Source organism: Diabrotica undecimpunctata, chromosome 4, assembly GCF_040954645.1.
Source record: "Diabrotica undecimpunctata isolate CICGRU chromosome 4, icDiaUnde3, whole genome shotgun sequence".
Taxonomy (NCBI): domain Eukaryota; kingdom Metazoa; phylum Arthropoda; class Insecta; order Coleoptera; family Chrysomelidae; genus Diabrotica; species Diabrotica undecimpunctata.
The window spans coordinates 161,924,904-161,944,674 of record NC_092806.1 but is presented as its reverse complement, the minus strand read 5'-3'; the positions used below and the strand labels follow the sequence as shown (position 1 = coordinate 161,944,674).

Genomic DNA, 19,771 nt, shown 5'->3' with positions numbered 1-19,771 from the left:
GTATGTATTAGACTTACATGTTTTAGTACCAAATCTTATGAACTATTTCGCACGTTTATATAACTTATAAGGTGTATCAAAATGAGAGATCATTGATTTTTAACAATACTTACCTCCGGGGATATATACACTGTAATTGATAGAATTCAATCAAAAATACATTCGTATAAAGAAGTTTCAGTTAAACAAAATATAGAAAACAATGGGAAATTCAGAAAATCTTACACTTTATTGCGTACAATGTAAGTTTATAATTAAAATACCTAAAAGTGTTGTCCATAATATACTTAAACAGAAGTAAAATCACTGTCATGCGATAAAAACGTTCTTTGACACTTTGACTGCGTTACAGGTCCTCGACGGTATTAAACTTAAATGTTGTGATACTAAATCTTATGAACTATTTCGGACGTTTATATGTATAACATGTGAGACGTATCAAAAAAGAGATCATTTATTTTGACAATACTTACCTCCGGGGATATATAAAACACATTAAATAACTTATGCCAGAAGAATTTCATGCAAATAAATAATTTATATTACATATATCCAGCCAGAGATATATAACGTAAATCATTGAAAAAGGAGCCTACAGCTCAAATCACTGACTAAAGTAACTTATAGCATGATAATGTAACACTTATCATCTAATTACTCATCATTAATTAACATTAGACATTACCGGAAATTTCTAACACAAATCTTTAATTAAATAAATTTTACCATAGGAAATTATTGCAAATAAATAATTTATACTACATGTAACCAGAGATATGAAAGGCAAATCCATAAAAAGGACCCTAGAGCTCAAATGAATGACGAAAATAACTTATCCCCAGAGATATGTAACGCTTATCATCCTATTACTCATCAATAATTAACGTTAGAAATTCCCAGAAGTTTGTAACGCAAATTTTTAATTAAACAACTTTTTTCAGATGGATTTAATGCAAATAAATAATTTATACTACATATCCCCAGAGATACGTAACACAAATCCATAAGAAAAGGGCTTTAAGCTCAAATCATTGACTAATATATCTTATGCCCTGACATATGTAACGCTTACCACCCAATTAGTCATCAATATTTACCGTTAGACATTTTCGGAAGTTCGTAACGCAAATATTTACGTTAATAACTTTTGCCAGAGGAAAATAATGCAAATAAATAATTTATACTACATATACCCAAAGATATGTAACTCAAATCCATAAAAAAGGATCTTATAACCCAAATCAATGACTAAAACAACATTCCCGGACATATCTAACGCTTACCATCCAATTATTTATCAATAATTACCGTTAGAAGTTTCCGGGAACACAAAATTTTAATGAAATAACTCTTTACAGACAAATTGAATGCAATTAAATAATTTATACTACATACCCCAGAAATATTTAACGTTTATCCTTTCATTTCAACTACCTTATCGTTCGATTGCTCATAAGTAATTAACGTTACATATACCCGGAGACTTGTAACGCAATTCTATAATGAATATAACTTATTCCCGGAGGTATTTAATACAAATAAATAATTAATAACATATTTCTCGGAATGTGTAACTTAGTTAAGTCAAAGAACGCGATTTCCGTAACGCAGTCAACGTATCAAACCAAATAACTCCGCCTCGGTCAATCACTCTCGTTTAGTTTGGCCAACAGCAGCGCCCTCTGTTTCTCTAATTCCGTCTCGCTCATTTCGCCCCTCCTTCCTTCGGACTCGCCTCGACTGACGTACTTTTCGGGCGGGGTGTTCTGTAGAAGTTCAAAAAAATCCATTAGCTGCCTTACCGCTACTGTTATTAAGAGTATAAGTTTAAAGTGATTCTCTTCGTCGGCAATTTTAACAACTATTCTTTCTTGAAGGTTTTACTTCGAGACTAAATTAAAATTAGAAAAATTCGGTTAAATTTCGAGTGTTACAAAATTTTATTGCATTTTTTACGAAGATTTACATCTGATAGATAAAAGATCATAAGGAACACATCAATATTTACATAAATACTATTTTTTTATCTAAATAATTTATCAAAACAAATTAATTTATCAGTTTTTCACTCTATTCCTTCATTTTTATAGTCATAGTGCAAGATTTTGATCTTCAGTGTCCAATCTTCGTTTACTGTACCTTTGCTTGTCATTCATTCCAAAAATTAGTTCATTTTTGTATCGTTCTAAACGTGTCTGTTTACGTATCTACTAAATTCTTTAACACTAGATACAAAATATTCATTTTTTACTTGTAAGGTACCTATACTTTGCACCCTACCCTCGTATAACAATTTTGAAAAAAAAAATTAATTGTCAAAAATATCCTATTTTAAAGATCAGATTTTAATTCAGTAAAATCAATCAAACAATTTAAAAATCTCTACAAGCCACTCATTTAAACCTTTGTCAAAATTTTATTTCCTTAATATTACAATTAATAACGATCATTCACTTACAGGAGACATTTTCCTCTTATGCTTTTTCTTCGATTTCTTCTTCCGATATTCGTCGGCGCTGTCTTCGGAATAGGGAGTGGGGCTTTTCGATTTGTGTTTGGACTTCTTATGTTTATCACTATCGGAATCGCTCGAAGACGATTTGTACACCTTCTTCTTCTTTTTCTTGGACTTCTTGGAACGGGAATGGTGATGGCTGCAAGATTCCTCCATTTCATGTTGGAATTCCTGAAATTATTTTTAAATTGTTGATTTGTTTAGAGTTTGAAGTAAAAATACGATATAAAAAGAAAATAAAGGGATCAGGAGATGAAAATAAAGCAGGAGGGAAGAGGAATTGATAGGAATCAAGCAAAAGGGTAGTGAATAAAAACAAAGGAATAAGGAAAAGAGAGATAAAGACAGGAATAAAAATGAAGCCAGAGGAAAAGGAGTACAAAGTAACGTGGAGGCAATATAAAAATTAATGTGAGAAATAAGTAAAAGCAAAAAAAGCACAAGGAAGCAAGAGAAACCAGAAAAAGGGTTAGAAAGCAAAAGACAGAGTAAGATAAAAGGAAAGCGGAGTGAAGAGGAATCAAGAAATAAGTAGGAAGCCTTAATAAATAAGAAGAAAAAGCAATGGAATGCAAAGTAACGTGGAAGCAGGATAAAAATGAATGTGGAAATCAAGAAAAATTAAAATAAGCAGAAATAACAAGGAAATGATGATAATCAAATCAATAGAAACAGAATCACGTATCAAGAAAACACAAATATGGGGTAGAATATGCAAAACAAGTAGTGGGAGTCATGAAGTTGCAAAAAAAATAAGAAGAAAGCTATTCAATATAAACCAAAAAGAATAAAAAATACAATAACAGAAGAAAAATATAATAAAGATACCAGAATGCGAGGAATTATAAATTATTTTTTACTTACCCTATAGACTCTTTGTCTTTCACTGTCAGATTCAAATGCTAAATATTCCTCCTCCTTTTCCAATTTTACCTTAATCTCCTCCCAAGGCAATTCGAAATCGATATTCATCTCTTTCAAGAGTTCCTTCAAATTGGTTTCCAACTTCTTCATCCGTTTACTCTCCTCTTTCAGTCTCTCTTTTTCTTTCACTTCAGCCTAGATAAAAAAAAACATATTAAATAATAAATTGTAATTCACTAATATCTAAAGAGTTTGTTTACCTTTTCTAGGAAGGAATTGTATGTCAGTTTCACATTTCCAGCATCTAACGCAGCTGACCTCTTGTCTTCGCAGATGACAGTAGCAAATTGATCGAAACTGGTATCGATTTGCACTTCAAAGGCTTTTTCTCTGAGAATGTCTTTGATTACTTTCTTTTCGTCGTGGAACCGAGCCTTCAGATCTTCGACATAAAATTTGAAGAGGTCTAAAGGAGTTGAACCATTCTGACCTAAAAAAAAGAAAAAATGAATTCCATCCTGTCCTATGATATTTTAATGCATGAAATGACATAACTAATGGGAGTGTAAGTCAGGCCCTGAAGATTTATTTAACATTTCTTTTAAAATGCTTTGTATATGTAATTTTGACAAGGTGATGAAGACCAATAGTCTGAAACTACTTCTCTAATGATCAGAATAGAAATTTTTGGACACAGAATGGTTGAAACTTCATTGAACACATGTATTAGACTCCAGCAGTAGAGATTAGAAAGGAGAAATTCCAATAAATATAATTTAAAGAAGCCAAACATTAAGCTAGAACTATATTTGGGCCCCTATGACTACCCTATTATCAGTATACCTATTAATTTGTCAGTAAATTATGTAGAAATAGAAAGAATCTTACCTAACATAGCAGAAAACCGAATATCCGCGGATATAATTGGATACAACTCCACCCAAAGTGACATCGAAGTTAATTTCCCTTCTTCGTGTAAGTGATCCAAAAGAGATAGAAATTGATCCCTGTTTTTCCTACATTGTCTCTTCATTCTCCTCTTTTCTCGTTCTCGCTCTTCAGCATATTCTTTCTCTAACACCCTGATATGTTCTTCAAAAACTATAAGGGCATCTTCTTTGTCCATGGCGAGCAGATTTACGTCATTTTTGAAAGTGCTGTTCTCCAATAGAGACACCTGGGCCTCACTCCAAGTGGTATCAAAGTTAATTTTGGTCATACATTCTAAAACCTCAGAGAGTTTCTTCATGTTACGCTTTTTCAGATTCTTGGCATCTTCTTTTTCACGTTTGGCTAACGAAAACATGACATCATCATAGATATCTCTTCTGTCTTGGTCGTTAACATTTTGCCATACCTGCACATAAAAAAATAGTTTATGCAAAAGTTTCTTTAGAAATAAAAGCATAGCAGCAAAAAAAATGTTTTTGAAAAACTAGATTAAAAATGTTACCTCCTTTGTACTGAATAGTTCATCGCATCTGTAATATTTAGTGGTTGAAGATATAAGGTCAGTAGTAAGAAGGAACTCCTCCAGCTGTTCTTTATATTTTTTAGACTTTAGCCTTTGTTCATCTTTTTCGTCTTTTTGTTTTTGGGTTTTGTATGCATTAAAAACCTTAAAGAAATAAATAATATGCCTTATTATTTTATTTTTTTATCAATATTTGTGACAAAATAAGACTCCACTTATAAAAAAAAGTTACTTATCAAAACTGAATATCATACCTGTTTTTTCTCATTTAACTTCTTGAAGGTCTCATACCTAGGATCTGATGATATAATCTTGACACACTGTTCCCAGCTGGCGTTCGAAGGAACATTTTTCTCTTTCAAAAGTTCCTTAAATGCCTCAGTTGCTTCTTTCTTATTGGTAAATACTTTTGGCTCAGGAGTTGAGGTACGAGACTCTTTTGAAACTTCAGCTTGGGGAGTACTGGAATCTTCATCTAATAAAAAGAAAACGCTGCATTAATTCGCTGGAAACTTAAGAGTAGTACCAATCTTTAGTTAAAGTATGTTAACCTTGTCACTGACAAGACAGTAATAGTTATCAAATAATGTCACTTTATTCTAATCTAATGTCACTTTGGACAAAAATAAGTTAAGTAATTGTGAAACCACTTACCTGATTTAGCAGGTGGATTAGGCAAAGAAATAGCTGCCAAAGTAGCAGCCATGGCAGCTTCTAGGGCACTTTTTCCACCTGGGCTTGCAGCTAAAATAAAATAAAATTAAAATAACTTTGGTAGTTCTTATTAATGGAAAAAATATTATCAACAAGAACTAAAACTTACAATATATAAGACTTCATAAGTTGTATTCCTTAAAAAATGTTACTTTCATGTCATTTTTCGAATAATTATTTATCTATATAATTAACACTCTTCAATGTTGTTAAAAGTCAGAAATGTTGGCAAATCCTTTGACAAATGTCGGTAATATGTACACAGACCAAGAAAACTTCTAATTTCGTGTTTATCTCTTGGTACGGGCCAATCCTTAATTGCTGCAAGTTTTTCAGGATCAGCTGTTACACCATTACTTGCTACAATATGTCCCAAGTACTTCATTTGTCCAGTTTATCTTCAGCTTATTAAACAATGACTAGTTTTGAAAGTGTTACCCTTTTCACAACATCTTATCATGTAATTTTATATATTTTAAAAAGAGAGATGGAGCACTTAAATTAATCTTAATAAAAGCATTGAATTTCTTGTACTTACTTGGTGAATTCGGTCCTGTGGAACCTGCTGATACAACAGGTTGTGAAACAGGCACTGGACTGTTTACCTCTCTTGGTGTGACAGTTCCAGAAGAAGGTTTTATGCTAAAAATTGTAAATTATTGAATGAAGAATAGAGTCAGTATTGATGTACTTACTCTTCAGCTGCAATTTTCTTCTTAATTTCTTCCAATTCTGGAGGTACAGTCCAGCGTGACTCCTTTGAATTTACATTATGGTAGTAGATCTTTCCATTATCTGCTGTATATTCTTTCCACGGACATTGTGATAACAGTAACTAAAATTAATTAGTATTACTATAAACAATCTGTAGAATCCACAAATGTTCCAGAGGACTTTATCTGCTAGTTTGTGAGATAAAAGAAGGAAATTTCCTAACATAAAGCCACTAAAAGTGTTGACTATCTACCCTACACAAGTAAAAACCTAAATTAACAAAGCACAAATCCAGTAGCTTTCAGCAATAAAGCCTGTCAAACATACTTCCAATTCTGGAATTCTGAATTAACCTAAATAATTAATTTTTACATTGTAATATAAACAACTTTCGATTAACTTAAATAAAAGTAAATGACACATCTATTTCCTATTTTTGTTGTTTTAGTCAACAATCAATATACTTACTTTATTGGCTAACTAGCAAAAAAACATATAATATTTATTGCTTACCTCAGCAGGTGTTTTTAACTGATCTGGTTTCTGCCATGAACTCTGTTTGGTAACAGAGTTATAGTAGTAGGTTCTCCCATCAGGAGCTTTATGTTCACTCCATTCGCTTCCCGGCACGATGGGCGCTACATTTGCAGGCACAACTCCAGGAGGTCCGAAGTTGTTAAAACCGGGAGGCGGAACAGTAAATGATGGAATCATGGGAGAAAACGGTGAGAGTCCTGCGATAGGCGCAGGAATCGGAACTTGCGGTAGTAACGGAGGAGTTCCTATACCCGGCGGGGCTACGAATGATTGCGGTGGAAGACCTGGATCCTAAAAATAATGCAAGCTTAGTTGGCGTAACATAACCTAAAGGTTTGTCTTTTAATTACCATATTCTTCAAATTATACAAAAGCAACTACGGTATGGATGTGATTAATTGAGCATGCTAACTATTCCGAAAGTTTATTAGCACTTTTACGGTTTATCTTTGCAAAAATAAAGCACAAAAACAATTCGAAATCGGCAAATCAAACATGCAAACACAAAGTCACAGTATTACGTTATTGTCAACGGCCTCAGTATTTCTATAAGGTTAGTTCTTAAGCGTAGCACAAATTAGGCTGTTTTATAGGCTTTGATTCATTTGATGTTGTTTTTTAATAGCCTATAAAACTTCACATTTTAGCATTTTTGAAAGAAATTGTCCTTAAATTGCATTTACATATGCCAATGTCATATGTCAATCGTGCAATGTTGCCGCGAGTGTTATTATAGCATAGAAACAAATGTTGTTCCTAGTAAGATTATAATCTTACTTATTATAAACTTATAAAAAAGCATATTAATTTATTACATAAACCAAGCATTTAAATACCAAAATATGTCCTGTAAAATGTGCTCAACTTAATCTAGCGTATATGCCAAATTCCAAGGTTCTAAAAATATTGTACATTGACTAATATTTGTTGAAATTAAAAGAATGTTTCATATAAGCAAGATATAATTATTTAAAAATATACTATAGTTTTAAAGTATTTATATGACTTCTAAATATTTCGCAATGTATCAAATTTAGCGTCATAGAATTTAGAAGAAAATGTACTCATTTAAAATACGTCGAGAAAAACTGTATCTAAACGGCAACATTGCAGTAGTTCGTTTGTCACAGTAGCGTAAACTTTAAAATACATAGAGCGAAGGCTCTATTAATGTATTAATTAATTGTACTGTACTTGCCACCAACACAAGTATATTTGTATATTTGTGAAATTTCAGGAAGGTTTATAAAAAAAGAAACAATTTTTTGTCAAACACTATATTATTTAAACTATAAAAAAAAACTAAGATTTCGTAGATGTTACAGTCGAATTATTTTCTGATTTTGGAGTAGCGTAATCACCAGCATCTTTTCTAAGATTTTCTTCAAATTCCGCAGGTTCGATTAACTTTTTCCTACCGAACGGCGGAGGACCAAGCAACTTTTCGACATCGTCGTAATTTAAAGTTTCTTTGACCAGCAAAGCCTCAGCTAAAGCCTCCAACATTTTCCTGTTTTTTCGCAAAACGTTCTCGGTGTGCTGGTACGCTCTAGCTACTAAGGTTCTCGATTCGGCATCTATGAGGTTAGTTAAGGTTTTACTGTAAGGTCGCCGTCCTAAATCTTTTTCTTCTTGTTCGGGAAAACTCACTAGACCGATATTTTCGTTCATGCCGAACTCTTTTACTTGAGCGTAAGCCATTTTTGTAACTTTTTCGAGGTCGTTCTGGGCTCCAGTGGTCACTCTATTAAAAACTACAGCTTCGGCAGCTCGGCCTCCGAGTATCATACACATTCTGTCGAATAACTCTTCTTTGGTGTACAACTTTTGATCCCTCGGGATATATTGTGCGAAACCGAGGGCTAAACTTGTTCTAGGGACAATTGTTACTTTTAGAAGTGCGTCAGTGTGTTCCAGCAACCAACCTAAAACAAAATTGTGACAAATCAGATAAGAAATTACATAATCCAGCCCTAAAAACTAGACAATTTCACATTAATATATAAAGTAACTAGCTTGAATTGAATAAAACAATATAAAAATTATACTTTGGCGACAAACTTGGAGAACTGTCTAAAGAACCAATGCACCCAAAAGGAAATCTACAAGGTAATTTAACAACAGTGACTTAGCTGAAATCTAGACTTAAAAACGACAAAGAAAAAACGGTTATAAATATATTGCGGGGTAAGCCCGAACTGTAGTAGAAATACATTCGAAACCCAATTGAGATAGGTCCCAAAACTTCAACGTGAGTTGTCATCAAGCTAGACAGATTTGACTGTAAAATTTACTACTTTTAGTTTTAGGATCAGTCTAAATATAGTTTTAAGAAGCAATTGTATAAGTAAACAAATAGTGAAATAAATCGAACCGCCTATTTCATATCCCGTTATAATACATTACACACTTACCTACTAAAGCATGTCCGGATTCGTGATAAGCGACAACTCTCTTTTCTTGAGGCGACATAGCATGGTTACGTTTTTCTGTCCCGCCTACCAAACGTTCTACCGCGTATTCCAGATCTTCCTTTTCGACTTTCTTCTTCTTCAAACGAGCAGCGTGAAGAGCAGCTTCATTACAAACGTTGGCAATATCGGCACCGCTAAATCCGGGTGTCAGATAGGCCAGCCGTTTGGAATACGTATCGGGAGTCTGCTCCAAAGCTATTCCTTTCAGATGTTGTTCGAATATCTGCTTCCTTTCGACGAGATCGGGGTAATCGATAAGTATATGCCGGTCAAATCTGCCTGGACGCAGTAAAGCTTTGTCTAGGATATCCGGTCTGTTGGTGCTACCTAACATTATCACGTTTTCCTTGCTGGCCATTCCGTCCATTTCCACCAGCAATTGATTGAGAGTTTGCTCGCTTTCGCCACTAATACCTTCGGCTCCTAATCTACCACTGCGCTTGCGTCCTACAGCATCGATTTCATCGATGTAAATAATGCACGGAGAGCGTTTTCTGGCTTCTTTGAACAAGTCTCTCACTCTAGCTGCACCGAGACCTAAAAATATTTGAAAGAATATAATTTTATGCATAAACCAGTAAAATAATGTATTTCAATAAAACACCAGCCAAAAAGTCCACAATCCTTGAGAAATAAAAATATTTTTTTCAAATGTGAATTGAAACATATGCTTAACATGTAACTCTAGACGACTTGATGAATTAGAATATGTTTCTATTTATATAAAAAAAGTTTTCATTATGGATCAGTTTATATTTTAGTATTAAATAAAGCAATTCTAGCAATTCTAATTCTCTAATAACCTTGAGTTAAATTTGTGCTAAACTATAATTCTGATACAACATTATCTTAACTAAAATTTCAAAAACCATACTTACCACCAATCATCTCGATAAATTCGGATCCATTCATTGACAAGAACGGAACATTAGCCTCTGTAGCAACTGCTTTGGCCAACATTGTCTTTCCACAACCAGGGGGTCCTAATAGAAGAGCCCCCTTGGGTACCTTGGCTCCCAACATTTTATAGTGTTCAGGTCTCTTTAAATAATCAACAAACTCCATGACCTCTAATTTGGCTTCCCTCAACCCAGCTACATCTGAAAAGTGTACTCCTTTTCCTGGACCTTTTAGAGGATCTACCAGTGTGAATTTTGCTCGACCTAGCTGAGTTATTGAATCCATGCTGATTGGAGGACGAATACTTTTACTTCTTGCCAAGAACGATATCAAAAGACCAACAATCAATAAAGAAATTAATAATTTGCCAGCTGTATCAGTGTTTCTTTCGTATATGACAGGTACACCATCAGTAATTCCTAAGCGTCTTTCTGCTTCCCTCAGTTTGTCTTCAAATTTGTTGACATCTACTACATTCATATGGTAAGTTCTATTTTCAACCCTCTTTCCTTTTACTACGGCGCCTTCATGGAGTACAATTGTTACAATCTCAATGTCTGGTCTCACTATTATTCTCTCCACTTCTCCCTTTGCCAACATTTGGTATAGAAATTCATTCCATGACACATAGCGTACTACCTGTAAAAATAAAAAAAAAAAGTAGTAGTACTGTGGGAAAACAATCTTTGTTGAATTATAATAAACAAGTCAGGAGCTTGATGAACTTAAAATTGCTAAATGTAAGATAAAAAACAATGTCACAAATAAAATGGCTTAAAAAAGGCATATGTTAAAACTAGTTTTGTTTTTTTAATATCTAACATTTTTTTAATCAATCACACAATTAAACACTTTACAATTAAACATCAAAAATAGAAAAGCAACAGAAGCAAATCAAATAAACTAAGATATGTAGATCTTTTGTTACATTTGAGAATGCTACATCTTGTCTAAATCCTGAAATAAAGAATGATAGAACATTTTAAAAATTACATTATACCTCTATTCTATTCTATTGATAATGGGACAGGTCTTAAACGTCCCAAAAAAATTCCTGGAGTCCTCAAAATTTGGTAACTAGGTTCCTTTTGGTTTAAGGATAAATCCCATTTTATTTGGGGTTAATAGGTTTTTCTCATCTTCTCATGCCTTTTGTGTTTCTTTAAAAAAAAGGTCTAGACACTTCAAAATTGGTAAATATTATTAATCAATAGATCTTTTTCTTCTCACTATACCATTGTTTCAGTTATCTTTAAGAGCAAAAACCTAAAGGAAATATCCTAGTCTTTAAACTTGATACATAGGTTCCTCTGGTGTAAGGAAAAACTGTATTGAATTTGAAATCAATATGTCTTTCTTCTTGTTCTAATGCTTGCTCTTTTTCTTGAAGGAAAAGTCTTAAAGGGAAATCACTAGAGTCTTCAAACTTGGTATATAGATTCCCCTTTGAATAAAGAAGAACTCTATTGAATTTGACCTTAATAGCAATTATTTTTCTTTTTATATTCCCTTGCTTTACTTTTTTTCTTGAAGGAACAGTCCTAAAACTTGATTTCCCTTGTTATATCTATTGATTTTAAGGTAAATAGCTTCGCCTTCTTCTCATATTCCATTAATTTCTCATTCTCTTGAAGTAGAACTCATAAAACAAATATCCTAGTGCCTTCAAACCTGGTAAATAGGTTCACCTTGGTTTAAGGAAGAATCGTAATGAATTTGGGAGTCAATAAGTTTTTTTCTTCTCACATTCTTATACCTCTTTGTTATTCTTGAAGGAACAGTTCTAGAAATTTGAAAATTGCTACATAACCTTTTGATGTTGCACCCTGTAATATGCCATTGTATATATAGGTTTATTTGGTTTCTTTTAAGAATTTTGTTGCATTTGCACTATTTTGTCTTTTGAAAATATACCTCTATTCTATATCACAGTTCAAAAACTATTTATAATGGAAAAATTATTCATTTTCTGTTATTTTTCTGCTTATTTTTGTCAGTATTTTTTAACATTAATGTCCTAAAAGATACTATAATAATACCAAAGAATATGTCTATATTCTTTGATAATACTATCCATTCAAATAAGCCATTTGTTTATATATTACTAGTGAAAAGAGATTTTTTACTAAAAAATAACAATTACATGTAATTTGAATCTTATGTCTTCATAACATTCATTTTCCTCTCAAAAACAGAGTTGGAATCTGAATTGGCAAAATTACGTTGAAAAATAGAAATTGACCTTAATGCAATAAAAATTATCTTGATAGTTACAACAAATATGACCCATTTATACATAAAATTATACTTTTGTTTAAATTCGAAATATTCATCCTGACAGTTACTTACCTCTGGTTGGCTGGTACCAGGAAACATAAGAGATATTATTGCAATTAACATATAGGCTGTCAGCATCCATAAAAAGGCCTTTGCCAGCAAAGAAGGGATTTTATCCTTATCGTCATCTTTTTCCGGGGGCCTCCCGGAGCTTCCTGGAGGAGTTCGGTTTGGTGTTTGATCATATTTTGGAGAAGAATGGAAATCTCTTGAGTTTAAATGTTTAGAAAGATGTGAAATATCTTGTAATCCGGATCTTTTGAGTAAAGACTGAACGGCAGCATATTCTCGGTTTATTATTTTAATTGATTTCGAACTATGATACAAATTGGAACATTGAGGAAACTTACTGTAAATAGATGGCCTTTTTAGACCATGACAAATACCACTTCGAATAGAAAAGAGCGAATTTAAAAGGTACATATTTATTTTTCATCTTCAGCTGGGTTGTAGGTTATGGCATTCTTCCAAATATGACAGTATTTTGTACATTTCAAATATAATTTTTATGATATTATCAAAATAAATGCAAAGTTCATAATTTAAATAAACGAAACTGTTCTATATTTTGTTGTGCAGCATAAATTATATATGCAAAAAGGCTTATTTACGTCTAAAAATATTTAACAATATTCGATTTTGTTTCATCATCCTGGTAGCTGTTAATTAGTAGGATAAAGACCAAGGCTGTTTCTTGTCATTTTGTTACTTTGAGATCTGACAGCTATTTTGTGTGGTGGTCCTTTAAAGTGGTAAAAAGTGTGCTAGTTTTAAAATATTCCTGATTTAGTTTTGTTTGGATGAAATTACACACCACAATAATTAATGTATTAACTTAACTGTCTAAACCAAGAACTAGCTTAGTCAAGAAATGGCGTTACAGACAGGCTATAAATTAACCAGAGCGCTATTACCAAAGAATCAGTTATGGAATGCATCGAAAAGTGTAGAATATTGTCTAGCCAAACAATATACATCAACAGAACGCAATGATTTAACAGGGGTGGCAAAATCCAAAGTAACTGACATGCCTCCAATGAGTGAAGCTGTAAAAGGACTACCACAAGCTGTATATGCGAATTTTAAAGAGGAAGATCAAAAAACGAAGGTAACTATCCTGTCCAATGGCTTAACAGTGGCGTCCGAAAACAGATTTGGTGCTTTCTGTACAGTAGGTGTTGTTATAGACTCAGGATCAAGGTATGAAGTGGCTTATCCCAGCGGTATATCACATTTTTTGGAAAAACTAGCATTTAATTCAACCAAATTTTACCCAGACAAAGATGAAATGATCAATAAATTGGAGAAACATGGGGGCATTTGTGACAGTCAGGCTTCTAGGGACACTTTCATATATGCTGCTTCTGCATACACATCAGGGTTGAATGATGTTATTCAGCTACTGGCAGAAGCTACTTTGAGACCAAATATAACATCTGAAGAGTTATTAAATGCAAAACAAGCAATAAATTTTGAATTAGAAACTTTAAATATGAGACCTGAACAAGAAACCATTCTTATGGATATGATTCATGCTGCGGCTTATAATGACAACACTTTAGGACTACCAAAACTTTGCCCATATGAAAATGTTAACAAAATTACTAGAAATGTGATTATGACATACTTAAAGAACCATTACACTCCCAAAAGAATTGTTGTGGCTGGTGTAGGTGTGGAACATTCAAAGTTAGTTGATGCGGTACAAAAATTCTTTGTTGATATAAAACCTATTTGGAATGAAACTAGTAATATTGAGGCTATTAAAGATATTAGTGTCGATTTAAGTGTTTCACAATACACGGGAGGACTAGTACATGAAGAATGTGAAATCCCTCAGTTTGCTTCTGCTGGTCTTCCAGTGCTGTCTCACGTGGTTGTAGGACTAGAAAGTTGTTCTCATCAAGATAAAGACTTTATTGCAACTTGTGTGCTTAATATAATGATGGGCGGTGGTGGTTCTTTTAGTGCTGGAGGCCCTGGTAAAGGAATGTACACCAGGCTATACACAAATGTTTTAAATAGGTATCATTGGATGTACAGTGCAACCGCTTGCAACCATGCATACTCTGATAGTGGTCTTTTCTGTATACATGCAAGTGCACCTCCTACGCATGTTAGAGACATGGTTGAAGTTATAGTAAAAGAATTAGTGAACATGCCGAAGAATATTACAAATGAAGAACTGAGAAGAGCTAAAACACAGCTGCAGTCAATGCTTTTAATGAATCTAGAGTCAAGGCCTGTTATGTTTGAAGATATTGGAAGACAAGTACTTGCTTCAGGCCAAAGAAGAAGACCTAAATATTTTATAAATGAAATAGAAAAAATCACTAAAGACGATATTGTCAGAGTTGCCAGGAGGTTATTGAGTACACAGCCTGCAGTAGCAGCTAGAGGAGATCTCAGGAAAATGCCATCTTTAGAGTACATTCAAGCTGGACTTATTGACTCTGAAGGTAGAATGCCTAATGGTAGAAAGTTGTCATTGTTTAGGTAGATTAAATAACTAATTGTAAAATTATTTGTAAAATATGTATTAAAACACTTTTTTTGAGTAATTTTCTATTTTATTTCTATTATTTTATTTATAACAATCCAAAAAATTATACAAAAACAATTACATTAATTGCAGGTGAGTCTTTGTTTAATATTTTTGATGTGTGTGATTTATATCACAGACCATACATAGTATGTATGGTCTGTGATTTATATAACTTCCTTAACTTCTTTTATTTTTATTTTATAAGCTTTTTGGCACTATTTCTTCTAACTAAATATTTAAAATAAACTGTGAGGCATATTTTTACCCCATTTTCAGTCACTGGTGGTGAAAATCTAAGGAAATATGAATATTTATTTATATCAAAGCACATAAGGCCCTTTTGCCAGCTTCATTGAAGTGTATATCATGTTAAATCTAGAGGAAAACCATATTCTATTATATAGTTTCAAAGTGAAAGCCAATAAACATTAGTTTTTGTAGATTTACAACAGATGGCGATAGGGTTATTAAACTAAACCTAATTTCAGGTAAAAGTTCATTTATAAATGAAAAAACTGAAAATTATTAAAGTAAGGCGGTATACTCGATCGTCATACTCACCTAAGACAAAAAAATTCACGGTGGTACATAATGAATATAAAAATTTGATTTTATTTATATACAGCTGTAAAAGCAATTCTTTAATATCAATATTTGCACCATTAATGTTATCATTGATTTGTTTTTTACGTTTCATACAAGCTTTAGAACGTTCAGCAACAGTTTTTGTTGGTATGCTTATCTTTTTTAAGTTGTTTACATGCTTTAACGCATTTGTTAGTAAGAACCCTTTTACGTCACCTGTACAAAATTTTTTAAATCATTTTAAAAATCAGAATAATAAATTATTGCCAGTTTTCATAATTTTCCTATTAAAATTGTTGAAAATACGTTGTTGGCGGGCGAACAGACTAATATTAAAATTTCATTCATACAACTCATCTAAATATGACTATATCTTAACCATCCACGATAGAAACAATATGTTATCTTCCACTCACTCTACAAAGTTTTTGGGTGTATTCATTGATTGTAATCTCAAATGGTCAGAGCAAGTGAATTCAGTGAACATGAAATTGAATAAAGCTTTTTATGCTATATCTAGAATTAAAAACACACTACCCATCTCGGCATTAATGAACGTTTATTATAGCCTTGCTTACAGCCACATGTGCTACAATGTAATTTTGTGCGGGAACTCAGTAGATAGTAACAAAGTGTTCATTAACCAAAAAAAAATTATCCATAAAATTTTTAATTTGGATTATCAACAGTCTTGTAAACCAGTGTTTATTAAACATCAAATTTTAACTTTCTACTGCCTATATATCTATAAATGTTTACTTTATGTCAAAGAGGAAATCAATTCATTTCCAGTAAATTCAGACAATCACTACTACAATACAAGAAGTGCTGAATCTTTACGAGTTCCTAAACACAGAACATCCAAATTTCAAAATTGCTTCAGATATATGGGACTGACCTTATATAATCATTTGCCAAAAACTGTGAAAGAAATACCACTTATCTCTAAATTTAAAAAAAATGTTAAAGATTTACTCTTAAGAAAAGCATATTATTCTATAAATGAATATCTTGAGGACAAACTGCAATAGCTTCATATTTTACTTGTAAAAATGTTATTTTATGTTTTGTCAATTTTTTTTACACTGTGAATATTGTATTATACACATTAATGTTTTTTTTTATATCAAATTCTGTAGTGACGTATCCCTATACATTTATTTTGAATGTCTTAAAGGATCAATAAAGATGACTATGACTATTAAATCTCTAAGAATAATGAATCAAAACCACAAGGTTTAAAACAAATAGAACAAGCTCCTCTAATGATAAATTTCTTTTGCGTGTTCGCTTTTAACTACTGAATTTTATTTTTTGTGCTCCTTTGCTAAAAAGACCAGTCAATTAACGTCTTGGATGGTGATAATAGAAGGGAAACTAAATGCACTAAAAAATTATAAAACCCATCTATAGAGTAGAAACTATTGTATTTTTTTATTATTAATTAATTACGTTAACTTTTTATACCCCAACAGATATATTTTTTTATTATTCTTTTAAAACTAAATTTCCAAAAATGCAAAGCCACTCCTGTAGGTTTTCTTCTTGTTCTGTAAAGTGCAACGTCAGATTATAGTGACAGTGACGTTTATTGACCACTGTGAAGTTTGCTCAGTTTGCTTGCAAAATGAAATCATGAAATCTTAATACAACAAAAATTGTAAACAGTATAAATAGTTTTAATAAGTATCCAAAATGAACGTCATATCGGCAATTAAGGCCTATATAGTCAAAATGACTAGCGAGAGCGAACCAGGCATGAAAGTGCTGCTAATGGACAAGGATACAACAAGTGTTATCAGTATGGTCTATGGTCAATCTGAAATTCAACAAAAAGAGGTATTTTTACTCGAACGAATAGACTCTCCAAGTTTCGCAAATTCGACAGGGCTTCGCTATTTGAAATGTTTAGCGTTCCTGAGACCAACTCAACAGAATATCAGTGCTCTTTGTGCAGAACTTAGGAATCCCAAGTATGGTGCTTACTATGTTTATTTTAGTAATATAATAGCTAAAGCTGATATCAAAATTCTTGCCGAGCATGACGAACACGAAGTGGTTAAAGAAGTCCAAGAGCTTTATATGGATTATTTGGCTGTTAATCCACATCTTTTTTCTCTTGGTTTAACTTCCTCTTTGACTTCATTAAGCTGGAATCCTAGTGCTTTACAAATCAGCGTCCAAGGCATTATTTCTGTATTACTATCTCTTAAGAAATGTCCTGTGATTAGATATCAAGCAAACTCGAATATTTGTAAGGATTTGGGCTCAAGAATAGATGAGGTTATAAATAAGGAATCTTCACTGTTTGCTTTTAACCAGATCAATAGTTCTTTACTACTTATTTTAGATCGCAGAGATGATCCTATTACACCTTTATTAAACCAGTGGACTTATCAAGCAATGGTGCACGAATTGTTAACAATATATAACAACAGAGTTAATTTGTCCAATGTGCCAGGTGTATCAAAAGAACTGTCAGAAGTGGTTTTATCAGTTGAACAAGACACATTTTATGCCAAAAATGTATTTATGAATTATGGTGAAATAGGTACAAATATAAAACAGTTGATGGATCAGTTTCAGGCAAAGGCCAAAAGCCACCAGAAAATAGAAAGTATAGCTGACATGAAAAATTTCGTAGAGTCATATCCACAATTTAAGAAACTGTCTGGTAATGTTACTAAACATGTTACAGTTGTTGGAGAACTTAGCTCAATGGTGAACAAGTATCATTTGTTGGATGTTTCTGAAATAGAACAAGAAATATCTTCCCAGAATAACGATTACTATGCTCATTTACAGAGTATTAAAAAATTATTGACTAACGATAAGATTAGGAATACTGATGCAGTCAAATTAGTGATGATGTATGCCTTAAGATACCAAAATCACAACAATAATGACATTACAGGATTGGTTGAGTTACTCAAAAAGAGAAATGTGCCTGATAAGTTGCTGAAGAATATTGTTAATATTATAGAATATGCGGGATCACATGCTAGACAAAGTGACTTATTTAATGTAGAAAATGCTGTTAAAATTACTAAAAGGTTTATCAAAGGCTTAAGTGGTGTAGACAATGTTTACACCCAACACAAGCCACTACTACATGAAACATTGGAAGATCTAGTTAAGGGCAGACTTAAGGAGCAATTGTATCCATATCTTGGCAGTCATGGGAGCAATGGGAGACCACAAGACATCATTGTTTTTATTGTAGGAGGTGCTACTTACGAGGAGTCATTAACAGTGCATTCTATAAACAGGAACTATCCAAATTTTAATGTGCTACTGGGAGGCACTACCATCCACAACTCTACAAGCTTTTTGGAAGAAGTGGAACAAGCAACCAAAAACTGTCCCAGAAGACATACAAGAAACATAAGAAATATCCATTTTGAATAAAATTTTATACATTCCTTTATATATGTATTATCCAAAGATGTGTAATTAAATATTTATTGTTATAATATACTAAATATATTTACTGTTAATTTAGAATTAAAAACTATTGCAAGCAATGAAAAGTAGTATATTTTCAACAATCATAACAATGGAAGTTTATTACTTATTTAAGTATACACAGGTTTGTGTATAGTATGTTTATATATTATGATATTTGTCTGATCTATTGTAGCATCTTGGCTTATTATTACCTTGCTGATTAATTTTTGGTAATTGTTATTTTTTCTGGTTCTATTCCTTCCAGGAAACTTAGATTACTGTGATGCTTAGTCTCTTATGTGTCATAGTGTTTTGTAGGACCACTCTTAAATGTGTCTAAATGAGTGCTTTTTCATTTACCAATTTGATGGAGAGGAAGAAAAAGAAAACCTGGAAGATGAAAGAGATGAGGAAAGGGGAGCAGATGAGAGGGAAGAGGAACCACCAATGATTCTTGAAGTTAAAGATGCAGTTAAAAAACTAGCCTGAAACAAATCACCTGGAATAGATAATCTCTCAACATAAAGGTGGCCTTTTGGCCTATTCCACTGCGACCTTTTCAGATCTATTGTGGTCCTCTAGTCCTAGATAACATTCTCTAGCCTGACCCTTTTTAAAAAGTCTAATAGCTTTGAGACTGTATCTTCCAGGTAGCTATTTGCCGG

General features: G+C 32.6%; 4 protein-coding genes across 6 annotated transcripts; 2 read left to right on the top strand and 2 right to left on the bottom strand.

Annotated features, from left to right (window-relative positions):
- Positions 1 to 210: 210 nt before the first annotated feature.
- On the bottom strand, positions 211 to 7,518 carry Prp40 (pre-mRNA processing factor 40). 3 transcript variants are annotated; one of them, XM_072530849.1, is made up of 12 exons: positions 7,169 to 7,517; positions 6,795 to 7,109; positions 6,263 to 6,402; positions 6,106 to 6,209; positions 5,508 to 5,597; positions 5,108 to 5,328; positions 4,833 to 4,997; positions 4,268 to 4,736; positions 3,640 to 3,869; positions 3,380 to 3,574; positions 2,459 to 2,686; positions 211 to 1,766 (listed from the first exon to the last, which is right to left on the bottom strand). In XM_072530849.1, the coding sequence occupies exons 1-12, from the start codon at positions 7,169 to 7,171 to the stop codon at positions 1,644 to 1,646; spliced, it is 2,283 nt and encodes a 760-aa protein (XP_072386950.1). In that variant the 5' UTR covers positions 7,172 to 7,517; the 3' UTR covers positions 211 to 1,643. The 3 variants fall into 3 exon arrangements, with proteins under 3 accessions (XP_072386950.1, XP_072386952.1, XP_072386951.1); XM_072530851.1 differs by having other exon boundaries at positions 7,340 to 7,517; XM_072530850.1 differs by having other exon boundaries at positions 1,720 to 1,891; positions 7,169 to 7,518.
- Positions 7,519 to 8,079: 561 nt separating this feature from the next.
- On the bottom strand, positions 8,080 to 13,109 carry Spg7 (SPG7 matrix AAA peptidase subunit, paraplegin). Its single transcript, XM_072530847.1, has 4 exons — positions 12,542 to 13,109; positions 10,171 to 10,831; positions 9,233 to 9,829; positions 8,080 to 8,743 (listed from the first exon to the last, which is right to left on the bottom strand). The coding sequence occupies exons 1-4, from the start codon at positions 12,950 to 12,952 to the stop codon at positions 8,121 to 8,123; spliced, it is 2,292 nt and encodes a 763-aa protein (XP_072386948.1). The 5' UTR covers positions 12,953 to 13,109; the 3' UTR covers positions 8,080 to 8,120.
- A 134-nt stretch (positions 13,110 to 13,243) lies between these two features.
- Positions 13,244 to 15,090, top strand: LOC140440383 (mitochondrial-processing peptidase subunit alpha). The gene has a single exon (XM_072530848.1). The coding sequence runs from the start codon at positions 13,401 to 13,403 to the stop codon at positions 15,027 to 15,029; it is 1,629 nt and encodes a 542-aa protein (XP_072386949.1). The 5' UTR covers positions 13,244 to 13,400; the 3' UTR covers positions 15,030 to 15,090.
- Positions 15,091 to 17,262: 2,172 nt separating this feature from the next.
- On the top strand, positions 17,263 to 19,132 carry Vps45 (vacuolar protein sorting 45). Its single transcript, XM_072530845.1, has one exon. It carries the CDS (start codon positions 17,355 to 17,357, stop codon positions 19,065 to 19,067), a length of 1,713 nt encoding a protein of 570 aa, XP_072386946.1. The 5' UTR covers positions 17,263 to 17,354; the 3' UTR covers positions 19,068 to 19,132.
- Positions 19,133 to 19,771: the final 639 nt, after the last annotated feature.